Below are 15000 nucleotides of genomic sequence, written 5' to 3'. Positions count from 1 at the left end.
GTACTTAATTTATCGACTCCGAAAGGTTGAAAGGCAGAGTCGACCTCGGTGGCACTTGAATTCGGAACGTAACGACAGACGAAATGCTGCTGACGATTCTGCCAGCTCGCCGCCTTATGAAGTAGTAGTAGTAGTAGTAGTAGTAGTAGTAGTAGTAGTAGTAGTAGTTTCAACTTTTGCTACAAGGGCAGCCATTTTTGTGGGTGGGGATGTGTCGATTACATTGAACCCTGGGAGGATGAAAGGCAAAGTCCACCTAGACGGAATTTGAACTCAGAACGTACACCGGGCGAAATACCGCTAAGCATTTCGCCCGCCATGCTAACGATTCTGCCAGCTCACCGCCTTATATTATAATGATAATAATAATAATAATAATAATAATAATAATAATAATTATTATTATTATTATTATTATTATTATTAAATTATTAATAATAATAATTATTATTATTATTAGAGGAAGAAGAAGAAGAAGAAGAAGAAGAAGAAATTTAAATTTAAATAACAAAATAAATATCAAAATCATTGTTGCTATGTTTGGCAATATCCAGCTATGAATGATGTTTCTGAACAGTTACTTAAAGATTGTATGATAATTTGTATGTGTGTGTGTGTGTGTGTGTGTGTGTGTGTGTGTGTGTGTGTGTGTGTTTGTGTGTGTTTGTGTGTGTGTGTTCATGTGTGTGCACATGGGTGTTCACCTGTATACATGAATATTCTTTCTGTTGTTTTTTTTTGTTGTTTTTTTTTAAAATCTATTTACTTTGGTTCGTTCAAGATTTCCATGTGCGCATTCATAATTTCTAAATCTTAGATATGGCAACAAACAAAAAAGAACAAAAAAGAAAAAAAAAAAAATGATTAACAGGTAGAACGTAATAAAAACAAAGAAACGAAGTAGATGTTTCCTTCTGAAGAAACGTAATCCTTCAGTTTGTGTCGGGGGTGGCGACGGTTGTGTGTGTTTAAGTGTGTACTTGTGGCATGTATATGTGTATGTGTGTATATATATATATATATATATATATATATATATATATATATATATACATATATAAGTATACTAAATAAAACGTATACCATACACACACACACACATATATATTCACATATATACATACATTGATCTGTTCACACACACACATATATAAGCGTGTATTTATATGTGTGTCTATAGATAGATAGATAGATAGATAGATAGATATAGTTAAGATGCGAGCAAGATTGATACATACACACATATTATACATGCATATACTCACACGTATAAACACACACGTACATAAATATACACGCATGTAATGTATACATAAACCCGTAAAACAATATCTTAATATCTCTCTGACAACACCATCTGTCCCAGAGTGATTGGTAAGTTACGGATCCTGAATCTATTAGACAGATATATAAGCAGTAAATAATTGTATTCATTCTATTTCACACTATATTGAAAGGATGTTTTTCCGAATATATGCATCCGAGTGTGAAATGTGAGCAAGTATTTCTTTAGTGCGAGCAACGCGATAAAACAGAAAAAGAGAATTGAGAAAAATCATATAGTTTATGATGATGTACTAGCGTTCTGTGAATGCATGCTGGATTTGTTGCAGTTTTTCGTTGCAAATGCAGTCAGATGTGAAGGAAGAATGAAAGAAAAAAAATAAATGGATAAATAAATAGATAGATAAATAAATAAATAATAACAAGAAACACACAAACATGTGAACGTATGGGTGCTATTATATGTGTGTGCGTGCGTGTGTGTGTATGTAAATATATATATGTATATATGTATATATGTATATATATATAAGTATATATGTATGTATATGCATATATATGAATATGTATATATATATATATATATATATATATATATATATATATATATATATATATATATACATATTTATATATATCTATATGTGTACATAAATATATACTCATGCAGTCATGCATATATATATATATATATATATACTATACACCCTTCTGCATTTATGTGCTTAAATATATATATATATATATATATATATATATATATATATATATATATATATGTGTGTGTGTGTGTGTGTGTGTGTGTGTGTGTGTGTGTGTACAAGCATATATGTATATACGCACGCGTATGTGCATCTGTATTTATACATACATACATACATACATACATACATACATGTATATATATGTTGCGTATGTGTCGGTAAATATGTATATCTATTTTTGGGTGAGTTTTTATGTTTATACATATATCAAAAATGGAAACGGAAAATTTACGAAAAAGAAAAATCTTGCACACAATCGTATTATCTTGCATTTATAGAAGCAAACAAGATTGTTTAAGAATTGTAAACAACTTCATCTTCAAGGTGGCGTCGAAAGTGTTCTTAAAGTGGAAATATGGTCACCATGATATTGAAAAAGAGAGATACGCATCAACCACCGCCATCACCCACCACCACCACCACAACCATCGCCATAATCGTCCTTCATAGATGTTATCTTTGCCATCGTTTTCCGGTTCTTCCCGTTGAGAGTTCAAAATCGAGACGAAGGGCAAGTTTGCTATTCATCCCTTGCGGGTGCTAGTCAAGTACTGGGGTTGATGGTATTGATTTACTGTTTCCCCTAACAATTGCTGGCCCTTTGCCTATATCGGAAATCATTATCTTAGTCATCGTCACTATCATTAAAATACTCGTCCTTGTCGCCACCTTCGCCGCCGTCGTCATCATCAGCATGATGATGGTCATCAAGATTCATTATAACCATCATTAGGATCATCATCTTCCGTGTGTGTCAGTTATGACGCTTACCTTTCAACCTTTTGACACTTGTGGTTTTTAGATTATGCTACATCATCCAGTGAAGGTGCATGGCTCAGTGGTTAGAGCGTCGGGCTCAGTCATGAGGTAGTGAGTTCGATTCCTAGACCGGGCTGTGTGTTGTGTTCTTGAGCAAGACGTTTTATTTCACATTGCTCCGGTTCACTCAGCTGTAGAAATGGGTTGTGACGTCACTGGTGCCAAGCTGTATCGGCCTTTGCCTTTCCTTTGGATAAGATCTCTGGCGTGGAAAGGGGAAGGTGATATGCATGAGCGACTACTGATTTTCCATAACCAACCTTGCTCGGACTTGTGCCTCGCAGGGTAACTTTCTGGGTGCAATCCCATGGGCATTCATAACCAAAGGGATTCTTTACTCTTTTTACATCATTTCGTACAATTTGAACCCTTATGCATCACTAGCCGAATCAATGGTACGTCGAACAGAATGCTTAACGGTATTTCTTTCGGGTCTTTACGTTCTAATTTCAAACTTTACCTTTTGTGCTTCGAAAGGTTTATAAAATGAAATACCATTCAAGTACCAAAGTCGATATAATCGACTACGCAATCACCAATTGCTGGTCTTGTACCAAATTTTGAAACAATTATTCTAAATGTTTAGCCTCATGGATATGTTGGTTTAGTTGATCAATGATAAAAGTCGTTCCAGCCATGACCATCTTGTATATATATATATATATATATATATATATATATATATCCACGATTTCAGTACCCACTGTCTTTTCTTTTTTTTAATTACTAGAGTAAGACCGGTATGTGATTTGTCGAACAAAATGCTTGCCAGCATTTCGTCCGGCTGTTTATGTTCAGAATTCACATATGGCTGACGTCAACATTCTTCTTCATTCAAAGTTGATCAAATAAATATCAGTTATTAACTAGGGTCGATGTAATCAGCAGTGAGTAGCACACTGGGCAAGTGTCTTCTACTATAGTCCCGAGCCGACTAATGCCATAAGAGTAAATATACATAATACATCTATATATGTATATATATGTGTGTATATATATGTATATATATATATATATATATATATATGTGTGTGTGTGTGTGTGTGTGTGTGTGTGCATACATGTATACATATATATGTATAGATATATACACACACACAAACATATATATTTATGCACATATATACATTTCTATCCACACATAAATATATATACATACCTATATATACATATGCATTTATATGTGTGTATATATATATATATATATATATATATATATATATATATATATATATATATATATATATATATACATATATATACACATATATAAAAGCATATGTATATATAGGTATGTATATATATTTATGTGTGGATAGAAATGTATATATGTGCATAAATATATGTTTGTGTGTGTGTATATATCTATACATATATATGTATACACATACACACATATATATACACACATGTATATAAGTGTGTGTATATGCATATGCATGCATATGTGCATATATATATATACATATGAGCTTGTTAATGTTGCATTTGTCTCCCGCCACCAATTAACAACCGAGGTTGGTTTGTTTACGTCCCTGTGACTTAGCGCGACGACTAGACACAAAATAACACATAAGTACAGACAGGGGTCAATTTGTTTGACTAAAATCCTTTAAGGCGGTGCCTGATGATGGCCGCAGCCCAATGACTGAAACATGTAAAACCTGAAAGATAACTAATACATAACAGCCTGTTCTACGTTCAAACTCAAACAAAGCATCCAGTGGGAGATAGTTGCAATCCCAGTTCATTTATTTACTGCACCATCAATGTTAGCCATGAAAGAAAGTGCACAAAATATTTCCCTGCAGTTGATAGCCATCTAAATGATGTAATATTTTTATACATTGAACATGGTTATGAACGCTTGTGCTTTGGTTATGTATTATACACTTATCCTTAATAAATTTTCTTGTTCGAATGTGGCGAGCGCCGGGTTAAATACTCACGTTGTGAGTTCAAATTCTGCCAAGGTCGACTTTGCCTTTCATCCTTTCAGGATCGATTAAATAAGTAACAGTTACGCACTGGGGTCGATGTAATCGACTTAATCTGTTTGTCTGTCCTTGTTTGTCCTCTCTGTGTGTAGCCTCTTGTGGACAGTAAAGAAATAAGAAACGTTAGCACACTAGGCAAAATGCTTAGCAGTATTTCGTCTGTCTTTACGTTCTGAGTTCAAATCCCGCCTAGTTCGACTTTGCCTTCGGGGTCGATAAATTAAGTACCAGTTCCGTACTTAATTTCGATCTAATCGACTAGCCCCTCCCCCAAAATTTCGGACCTTGTGCCTAGTGTAGAAAAGAATAAATTTACTTGTTCCTGTCTCAGTTACTTGTGTTTAAAATGCATGTTACCATTAACACGGCGAGCTGGTTGAATCTTTAGCATGCCGAGAAAAAATGTTAGGCAGCACTTCATCCGTCTTTACGTTCTGAGTTCAAATCCTGCCGAAGTCTACTCTGCCTTTCATCCTTTCGAGGTCAACAAAATAAGTACCAATTGAGCACTGGGTGGTCGATGTAATTGACTTAACCCCTCCCTCAGAATTGCTAGCTTTGTGCCAAAATTTAAAATCAAAATGTCTCGCGACGTATTATCATGGATGGAATAATTATATCGTCTGACCTGGTTCTAACTAATACGCTGTTGTGGTTAATTGTAACAACACGAACGACCACTTAAAAGTACCTTCGTTGTCGAACTCATATCATTTGATGTATATCTTTGCTGTAACTACAGTTTACTGCTATAACATTATTTTGCCTGTCTGGCGTTATCTTGACTAAATTTATAGGGTGCGTATTTAAACAGAAAGCTAATCTTTATTCATTGCTTCTCACCACCCCCATACATCGCCATTCATTTCCATTACCCAGAGGCCGTTGGACATCTCACCTTTATCGCATTTATATCTCTACTTTGATCAGAGAAGCTCGAACTTGTAAAAACCAATCACATGATAAGGATTAATAGCCAGAGTGGTGTAAATTTAAAATACTGACCTATTGTGTGTGAGTGCATGTATGTGTAGGTATGTATGTGTATGTGTATATGTATGTGTGTATGTGTATGTGCATGTGTGTGTGTATTGCCAAAATTGTTAATGCTAATTTGAAAATTTACCTGAACGTCTAAAAGAAAGAGAGAGAGAAACAACAGACAGAGACGGAGAGAGACCATTATTAAGAAAACATTATTTATATTGAATCAATCAATCAATGAGAGAGAGAGAGAGAGAGAGAGAGAGAGAGAGAGAGAGTCTGTGTGTGTGTATGTGTGTGTGTGTGTGTGTGTGTTGCCAAAATTGTTAATGCTAATTCGAAAATTTACCTGAACTTTTAAGAGAGAGAGGGGGAGCAGACAAACAGACAGACAAAGACCATTATGAAGAAAACATTGTATTGACATCAATCAATAATGCTTTGAGTCACTTGAGTAAATTTGGCTCAGGTACAACTCGCGAATGTTATTTCTTGGAAGTTAAAATGTTCATATGTAGTTCAGAGATACATGAATATACAATATTGTAATACATATTTCTTTACGAGAAAATATTGCATTCACGTTTCCTTTTTAACTTCTGGTCACATGATTTTTAATGTGAAATCACGTGTTAAAATTGGTTTTGTTACATCTTGGTGGAGGTCTTATGATGTCTGCAATAAAAAGATTTGAGCTAATAATCTTTTCTACTCTAAGCACAAGGCTCGAAAATTTGGGGGAGGGGGCCAGTCGATTATATCGACCTAGTACGTAACTGGTACTTAATTTATCGACACCGAAAGGATGAAAGGCAAAGTCGACCTCGGTGGAATATGAACTCAGAACGTAGAGACGCGTGAAATACCGCTAAGCATTTCGTCCAGAGTGCTAACGATTCTTACATTTGAGCTAAAAATGTTGGAATAATTTTTGGTTAGCAAAACCAGTGAGAGACTGAAAGACTGGTATTCTTTGCATGGTAAGAATTGTTTTCCACTGCATAATCTTGCATAACTGACATAAGCTCAGTCAGTATACAACAACTTATACAGAAAGTGATGAAACGGTTCAGTGTGGCTTTTGTCTAAAATACTTTTACGTCGAAAATTTTAGCAATTACATCATTTATTCATAATTTGATTCATTCATACAGGCTATTTTCCGTCAGGAATATCGAATCATGGAGTGGCACTCTGCTTGATTGGACATTAGAGGGCGTTATATATATATATATATATATATATATATATATATATATGTATGTATGTATATATATATAAATATATATATGTATGTATATATATATGTATGCATGTGTATATATATATATATATATATATATATATATGCATATGTATATGAATATGTATATATATGTATATATATATATATATATATATATATATATATATATATATATATATATATATATATATATATATATATATATATATATATACATATATGTATGCATATATGCATATACGTCTATATATATATATATGTATATAGATGTGTGTGTATGTGCGTAGCAGGTAGGGACCCCGTCATTCGTTATGCAACCAAACTATGCTACCAAGTATATTAAAGAAGTGTAAGTCAGTATTCTGCCACTCCTGTGTTAGTAGGTGCAACGAAAGCACTTTTTAAAATTATTTCTACAGATTTTCCATAGAAATTTGAGCCAGCACTGGAATTCTTATAAAAGATTATCTTTAGAAATAACTTTAAAAAGTGATATATATATATATATATATATATACAACATACACACACACACACACGCATATATATATATATATATATATATATATATATATATATATATATATATATATATATATATATATATATATAATCGTTCTATGTATCTCATTTAATGTGGATATACTGCAGAAGACCATAACACTGCGGTACTCCTTTTGCTAAAGTGTTTCTTACAGACGTATACTGCTAAAACGGATAAAAGCGTATCAGTACCAGAAAAAGAAAAGCGTCTAGCAGCGGCAGTGTAGCTACTATATCCGGATTTCCGTGTATTTGCGTGTTGTCAATAGCAAATATCCAATATCAACCGCATGCTTTGACAAATTTCGCTTTCACTGCCCACCAGCTATTTACGATACCAGTGATTTGACTATCAAGTGAGTTCTAGCCAAGTATATGGTTTGATTTAATCAAACATACCCATCTTTAATAACAGTTAGCTTTCTACGTGACTTAGAGATTGTTATGGATTTTTCTTGAGAGTTAATATACATTAAGATATAAATATCATAGTATGCTGTCACTGTTGCAGCTGATTTTGTTTACACTCATGATGTCCCGAATACAGTGTACCAAGCTATGAACGAAAGCATTTCAGCTGGGATGATCTCGACTTTATATTTCTAATTACGTTATTCAGTGTAGTCTCCTTTTCCCTAACGTGGTAGGACTCCATTTTCTGGAAACTTGAGTACTATTTCTTGTAAGACGACCAACAATGTATTGACTCTCTTAATTAGTTCACAGCAGATCAAGAGTCAAAGCTCGCAGCTTCTCAAATGTCTTCGTGTAGTAAACCTCGATAAAGTGCATTGTGGTCATGTCATCTTGTCTTATAATGAACATGCAGAACTACGTTGTCAAACGTTGTCTTTCCTTCTTTAGTCCTTTTACTGTCGAAAATAGGTATATCCACAAAATATTTCTTTACTCTTAGCTGCGGAAAGCACTTTGATATACCATGTCATATTTGAAACTATTTTCTGTTGAGATACGTCAAGTATCTCAACAGAAAATAGCAATGTCACTAGCAGAAAGTATTTACTTATTTATTTCTTTATTATTATTATTATTATTATTATTATTTTGGTAGATATTTAACATCATTACTGTAAAAACAATGAAATTTAATTTCGCAGTGAAAGGTTTAAGAGAATATTGTGTAACTATTAACGCAGCGAGCTGGCAGAAACGTTAGCACGCCGGGCGAAATGCTTTGTGGTATTTCGTCTGTCTTTACGTTCTGAGTTCAAATTCCGCCGAGGTCGACTTTGCCTTTCATCCTTTAAGGCGGCGAGCTGGCAGAAACGTTAGCACGCCGGGCGAAATGCTTAGTGGTATTTCGTCTACCGTTACGTTCTGAGTTCAAATTCCGCCGAGGTCGACTTTGCCTTTCATCCTTTCGGGGTCGATAAATGAAGTACCAGGTATGCACTGGGGTCGATATAATCGACTTAATCTGTTTGTCTGTCCTTGTTTGTACCCTCTGTGCGTAGCCCCTTGTGGGCAGTAAAGAAATAAGAAACGTTAGCACACCAGGCGAAATGCTTAGCGGTATTTCGTCTGCCGTTACGTTCTGAGTTCAAATTCCGCCGAGGTCGACTTTGCTTTCCATCCTCTCGTGGTTGATAAATTAAGTACCAGTTGCATATTGGAGTTGATCTAATCGACTAGCCTCTCCCCCAAAATTTCGGGCCTTGTGTCTAGACTAGAAAAGAATATTGTGTATCTATAGGAGATTTTTACTGCTATTTCTAGGATTTTGAGCGACCGCGTAGAGGTTCTCGCATTTAGTCATTTTTATTTCATGTAGTACCTATGCCAAGTTGGTAAGTCTTCCAGTTCTTTACGTAGGTCTGAGAGTGTGAAATGAGAGCAATGAACTCTGACCTGCTCGTACTACTATTTTTGTAGTTATCAATTTCCATATTTGTCATTGGTGAATCGGAAAACATAAAAAAAGCAAACTAAAAAATTAAGAAAAACTGCAAAAAAAATAATAAAATAACCAATGAGATTCCTTCTCCACACACTACTCATTGTAACGTCTCAAAAGGACATGTACACCTTCAACTCGTGCTTGTAGATCAGAAGTAATGCGCTTACGAGAATATTACGTCTGACATACATGCTCACTTCGTTTGATTTATTATACAGAATATGACATGAAAGTATTTGACAAGGTGGTTTTAGTAACTTTGGCGAAGCTACTTGAATGTATATAGGTCTTTGTGTCAGTGCAATCTCAGTGCAGTGCACATATGTGCGTGCGTGCGTGTGTGTGTGTGTGTGAGAGAGAGAGAGAGAGAGAGAGAGAGAGAATGTGTGTGTGCGCGTGTGTGTATGTGTGAGTGCGCGCCGTTCGCTTACGCGACCAAATGTACATACGTATATAAAAATATACATGTATAAAGCTATACATGTATATACACATATGTATCTCTCTTTTTCTCTCTCTCTTTCTCGATATATATATATATATATATACATATATATGTATGTACATATATATGTATATATATATATATATATATATATATATATATATATATATATATATATATATATACATATACGTATGTATATATATGCATATATATATATATATGCATATATATATATATATATATATATATATATATATATATATATATATATATATATATATATATATATATATATATGTATGTATGTATATATACGTATACAAACACACACGTGCTCACATGCACATGCGCATATATATTTATAGTAATGTAACTGGTAAAATATATCAATAATATATTTTACAAACTACTATCATTATCTAATATAGAATTCGATACAATGGGTTGCGTGGTACAGTGGATAAATACGCATTTATTATATCATAATTGACAGTCAACTCCTAGTCCGACATTTACTCACAACTATCGTGAGCAGCCCAGCTAAGAATGAAATTCAGAATAGAATGCGCATGTGTATATGCGCGTATGTGTGTGTGTGTGTGTGTGTGTATTGTTTTATTCTTTTACTTGTTTCAGTCATTTGACTCCGGCCATGCTGGAGCACCGCCTTTAGTCGAACAAATCGACCCCAGGACTTATTCTTTGTAAGTCTAGTACTTATTCTATCGATCACTTTTATCCCAGTACTCAACTGGTACTTAATTTATCGACCCCGAAAGGATGAAAGACAAAGTCGACCTTGGTGGAATTTGAACTCAGAACGTTGGAACGGGCAAATTACTGTTAAGCACTTCGTCCAGCTTGCCAACGATTCTGCCAGTTCGCCGCCTTAATGATGATGATGACAATAATAATAATAATAATGATAATAATAATAATAATAATAATAATAATAATCAAGATAATAATAATATTGAAAAATGCCCTGATGCAGAACCAGGCAGTGGCTCTCATGGCTTCTGATCTTAACTGATTGGAATTGTTATATGTTTTGTATATGTTTTGTCTTGGTATAAAGAAATGGGCTACAGCAAATATCTTGCTCGGTACCACAGATTTGTTTGTCAATTATTTGACCTTCACCAGTCGACAACGTGCATCTCTGATCATGAGCAGAAATAGTGAGGGAGCATCATGTGCCATGTGTTGAGGGGAATACTTTAGGACGTGAATAATTCACCTCTGGAGACATAGGTGTTTCGCTCAACAACCTTAAACAACCCTTATTCAGGAATGAGCTACTCGACTTGAAGAAAGTTCTCACTGGGCTCCACCTGCAAGGGCATGCGCTGTTTACCTTGGCATGAGTTCACCATGTCGTGCACATATGGTTGTGATGCATGTGGATGATGTATCCTTATCAGTCGGGTAGTCAGGATGGGTATACTGGGTTTTGTATGTCACTTTGATGGCATGCACTACTCTCTCACTTAATCACAATAATAATGATAATAATAATATATGGCAGAAAGCAATCTTTTGCATTGTACAAATATGTCGACTTAATTTGATACAAATTATTCTAGGGACTTTTCTTTCTTGTCGCGTATAACCAACAGAAGAGAAGAGAAAATGAAGCAAGACACATAGGTGGGGTTGCATGCATTCAACTACGAAGGCGATGATGTAATGATAATAGAGTATATATTTATTCAAATTGTTGAAACACATCACCTATTGCAATGACAGTGCCAATTCACAGATTCTCGAAGATCTTGGATTTGAGTTGTTATTTGTTTATTTATGACATGGACAAAATTATGAAGCACTTCCCTCCTCCTCATCTCTCCTCTCTCTCTCTCTCTCTCTCTCTCTCTCTCTCTCTCTCTCTCTTTCTCTCTAAATACGTGGCAGATAATTTTATCAAAGATGAATTAGAAGATAACTTTCAAAAGCAAATCAGATTAAAGAAACATTCTTTGCAGCAATTCAAGAAACAATGGAAGAAATTAGTGCCCGCATGATTGAAAATGCTTGCTGACAGACAGTATGATTAAAAGATTTAGAAATCTTCAATAATAACAGCAACAACAACAACAACAACAATAATAATAATAATGATAATAATAATAAATCCTCCAATACCAGAAGCAGTGGTTATTAAGTTTTGGTTATCGATTCAGTTTTTATAAAAATTTGAATGCAATAAATGATTTGATTTCAACAGAACCGAACGTATCTGAACATTTTATTCAAAAAGAACAAAGATTTTGCAGGTGTTCTATTGTAATAGAATATGTATATGTATATATATTATGCGTATATATATATATATATATATATATATATATATATATATATATATATATATATATATATATATATATATATATATATATATATATATATATACATCCACGTATGGTATATAGCACTGAGGAAATGCTGGGTGTTTAAATATATCCATTTTGGAGATGTTCATTTAGATACATCTTGTCTAAAATCACGATTCATAAAAAAACATTTATTTACTCTTTCTCTTCTCACTCTCCTCTCTTTCATCACTCTCTTTTTCTCTCTTTCTATAAGTTTATATATATATATATATATATATATATATATGTGTGTGTGTGTGTGTATGTGTGTGTGTGTGTGTGTGTGTGTGTGTGTGTGTGTGTGTGTGTGTGTGTATGTATGTATTTATGTATGTATGTGTGTATCTATGTATGTATCTATGTATCTATGTATTTACATGTATGTTTTTATCTTTGTTTAATAAGCTGTATTTTTCTTCTATTTCCACAGACTGCATGCTCTTCAACGCCGGCAAGTATTAATTGTTTTTTATTAGGCAGAATCAGAACTGCCAAATTTATGTTGTTTCCGACATCTTGATCTCTGGATCATGTCTTTCTTACTTTAACTTTACTCTTTTTTTTAATCTTTTTTAATTATCTACATTTTTTTTGTCTCGGTTTTGTTTGTTTTATTTATTAGTTAACTGTTTTTTTGTAGAGGTTTCGTGGGGTTTTTTTTTTTTGTTATTATTTTCCTTGTCAAGAGAATGTTGTTCAACAAATGTCTGTATTGTAGTAATCTTTTTTTGTTAACTGTACATATACACTCATTCGCACACAAACACATACTAACACAAAGAGAAGTACTTATGTATTCATACTCACGTACTCAGGCATACACTCCATACGCGTTTAAACATGACTGCATTTATACACACACGTATTGTGATGTTACAGTAGACGTAATTATAAAGATATGGTTTTGTGTGCAAGTGTGAATTTGTAAATGCGTAAGTGTGCGTGTGTGTGCATATGTGCATGTGCGTACGTGCGTTCGCTTCGTAATTCATGTCATAACAACTATCATCATCCTCAAGAATGCCAGACGCATCACCATCATCATCATCACCATGATTAGTATTCCATTATGATCGTTGTTATCTTAACTGACACCATCGTCATCAGCAACATCATCGTCGTCATCATCATCATCATCATCATCATCATCATCATCGTCGTCGTCGTCGTCGTCGTCATCAATCGTTTGCATCATCCTTACCTTTATAGACATCATCGTTGTGCTCATGTAGATGAGGAAGATGATGACGACGATGATCAAGATGGCTACAATGGCGTTGGTGATAATGGTGGGGGCGGGGGGGGCTCTTGATGATGAGGATGATAACTGAATGATGATGAAGATATGACGACAGCAACGACGACGACAATGATATTGATGATGATGATGATGATGATGATGATGATGATGATAATCTGTCTCCTTATCATCATCATCATCATTAGTTTGGGGGTTGTGATTATTATCACAGTTTTGATTACTGTTACTGTTACCATTAGCTTTGTTATCCAGTATTCTCTAACATTTCCTATCAATATTTCCGTATTCTTCTTTTTCTCGAATGTTTTCAATTATATTACTTTCTGTTAGTCTAAGTTTTGTAGTAGCTCTTTCTACAAAGAAGAGTCTTGTCATTAGCAACGAAGCATAACCCCTTGATTCAAAGTAAGATAGCAACAAATTTATGGAGCTGCATCTTGAATTTCAGAGAACTATTACACATTTTCCCTGTTCGATTTACAGAATGAAATTGCAGAATACACATTAGATAGTTTCCTTCTGCGTGGAGGTGCAATGGCCCAGTGGTTAGGGCAGCGGACTCGCGGTCATTGGATCGCGGTTTCAGTTCCCAGACCGGGCGTTGTGTGTGTTTATTGAGCGAAAACACCTAAAGCTCCACGAGGCTCCGGCAGGGGATGGTGGCGAACCCTGCTGTACTCTTTCACCACAACTTTCTCTCACTCTTACTTCCTGTTTCTGTTGTACCTGTAATTCAAAGGGCCAGTCTTGTCACACTCTGTGTCGCGCTGAATATCCCCGAGAACTACGTTAAGGGTACACGTGTCTGTGGAGTGCACAGCCACTTGCACGTTAATTTCACGAGCAGGCTGTTCCGTTGATCGGATCAACTGTAACCCTTAACGCCGTAAGCGACGGAGTGCCAACAACAACAACAGTTTCCTTCTGCGTTTGAAAACCTCGGCTTCTCCAGATTATTATTTACCTGATTGTTAACAAAACCATTTGTACCAAAAATTAAAGGTACACATGTAAATTTATACTTTGGAGGAAGAAACCAAAATTTTTGAAGTTCTTATTACTACCCTCAGCGCTGTACATCGCTTTTATTTATCTATTCATTTTTATTTTCTATTGTAAATCAAAGTTGCTACATTTACATTTAGTGGTAGTTTCGGTGGAAATATTCCAAAATGATTCCTTATATTGGTTTCAAATTTTGATACAAGACTAGAAATTTCGGTGAGACGAACTGGTACTTGTTTTCCCGACCCTGAAAGGATGAAATGCAAAATCGACCTCGACTGAATTTGAACTCGGAACGCGAAGACGGACGAAATGTCGCTAAGCATTTTTCCCAGAGTGCTAACGATACTGGTTGG

At 34.6% G+C, this 15000-nt stretch overlaps 1 protein-coding gene across 2 annotated transcripts in view; it reads left to right on the top strand.

Annotated features, from left to right (window-relative positions):
* The window catches only part of LOC106874350 (uncharacterized), a 550150-nt gene that overhangs the window by 305225 nt on the left and 229925 nt on the right, over window positions 1-15000 (top strand). For both annotated transcript variants that reach the window (XM_052976981.2, XM_089344826.1), the window contains exon 2: window positions 12809-12829. In XM_052976981.2, coding sequence (XP_052832941.1) covers window positions 12809-12829 — 21 coding nt within the window. The remainder of the gene's footprint in view (window positions 1-12808; window positions 12830-15000) is intronic.

The sequence above is a fragment of the Octopus bimaculoides genome, chromosome 2 (assembly GCF_046866305.1).
Source record: "Octopus bimaculoides isolate indiv1 chromosome 2, ASM4686630v1, whole genome shotgun sequence".
In the NCBI taxonomy this organism is placed as follows: domain Eukaryota; kingdom Metazoa; phylum Mollusca; class Cephalopoda; order Octopoda; family Octopodidae; genus Octopus; species Octopus bimaculoides.
The sequence above is the reverse complement of the archived record's forward strand: the minus strand, read 5'-3'. Positions and strand labels throughout refer to the sequence as shown.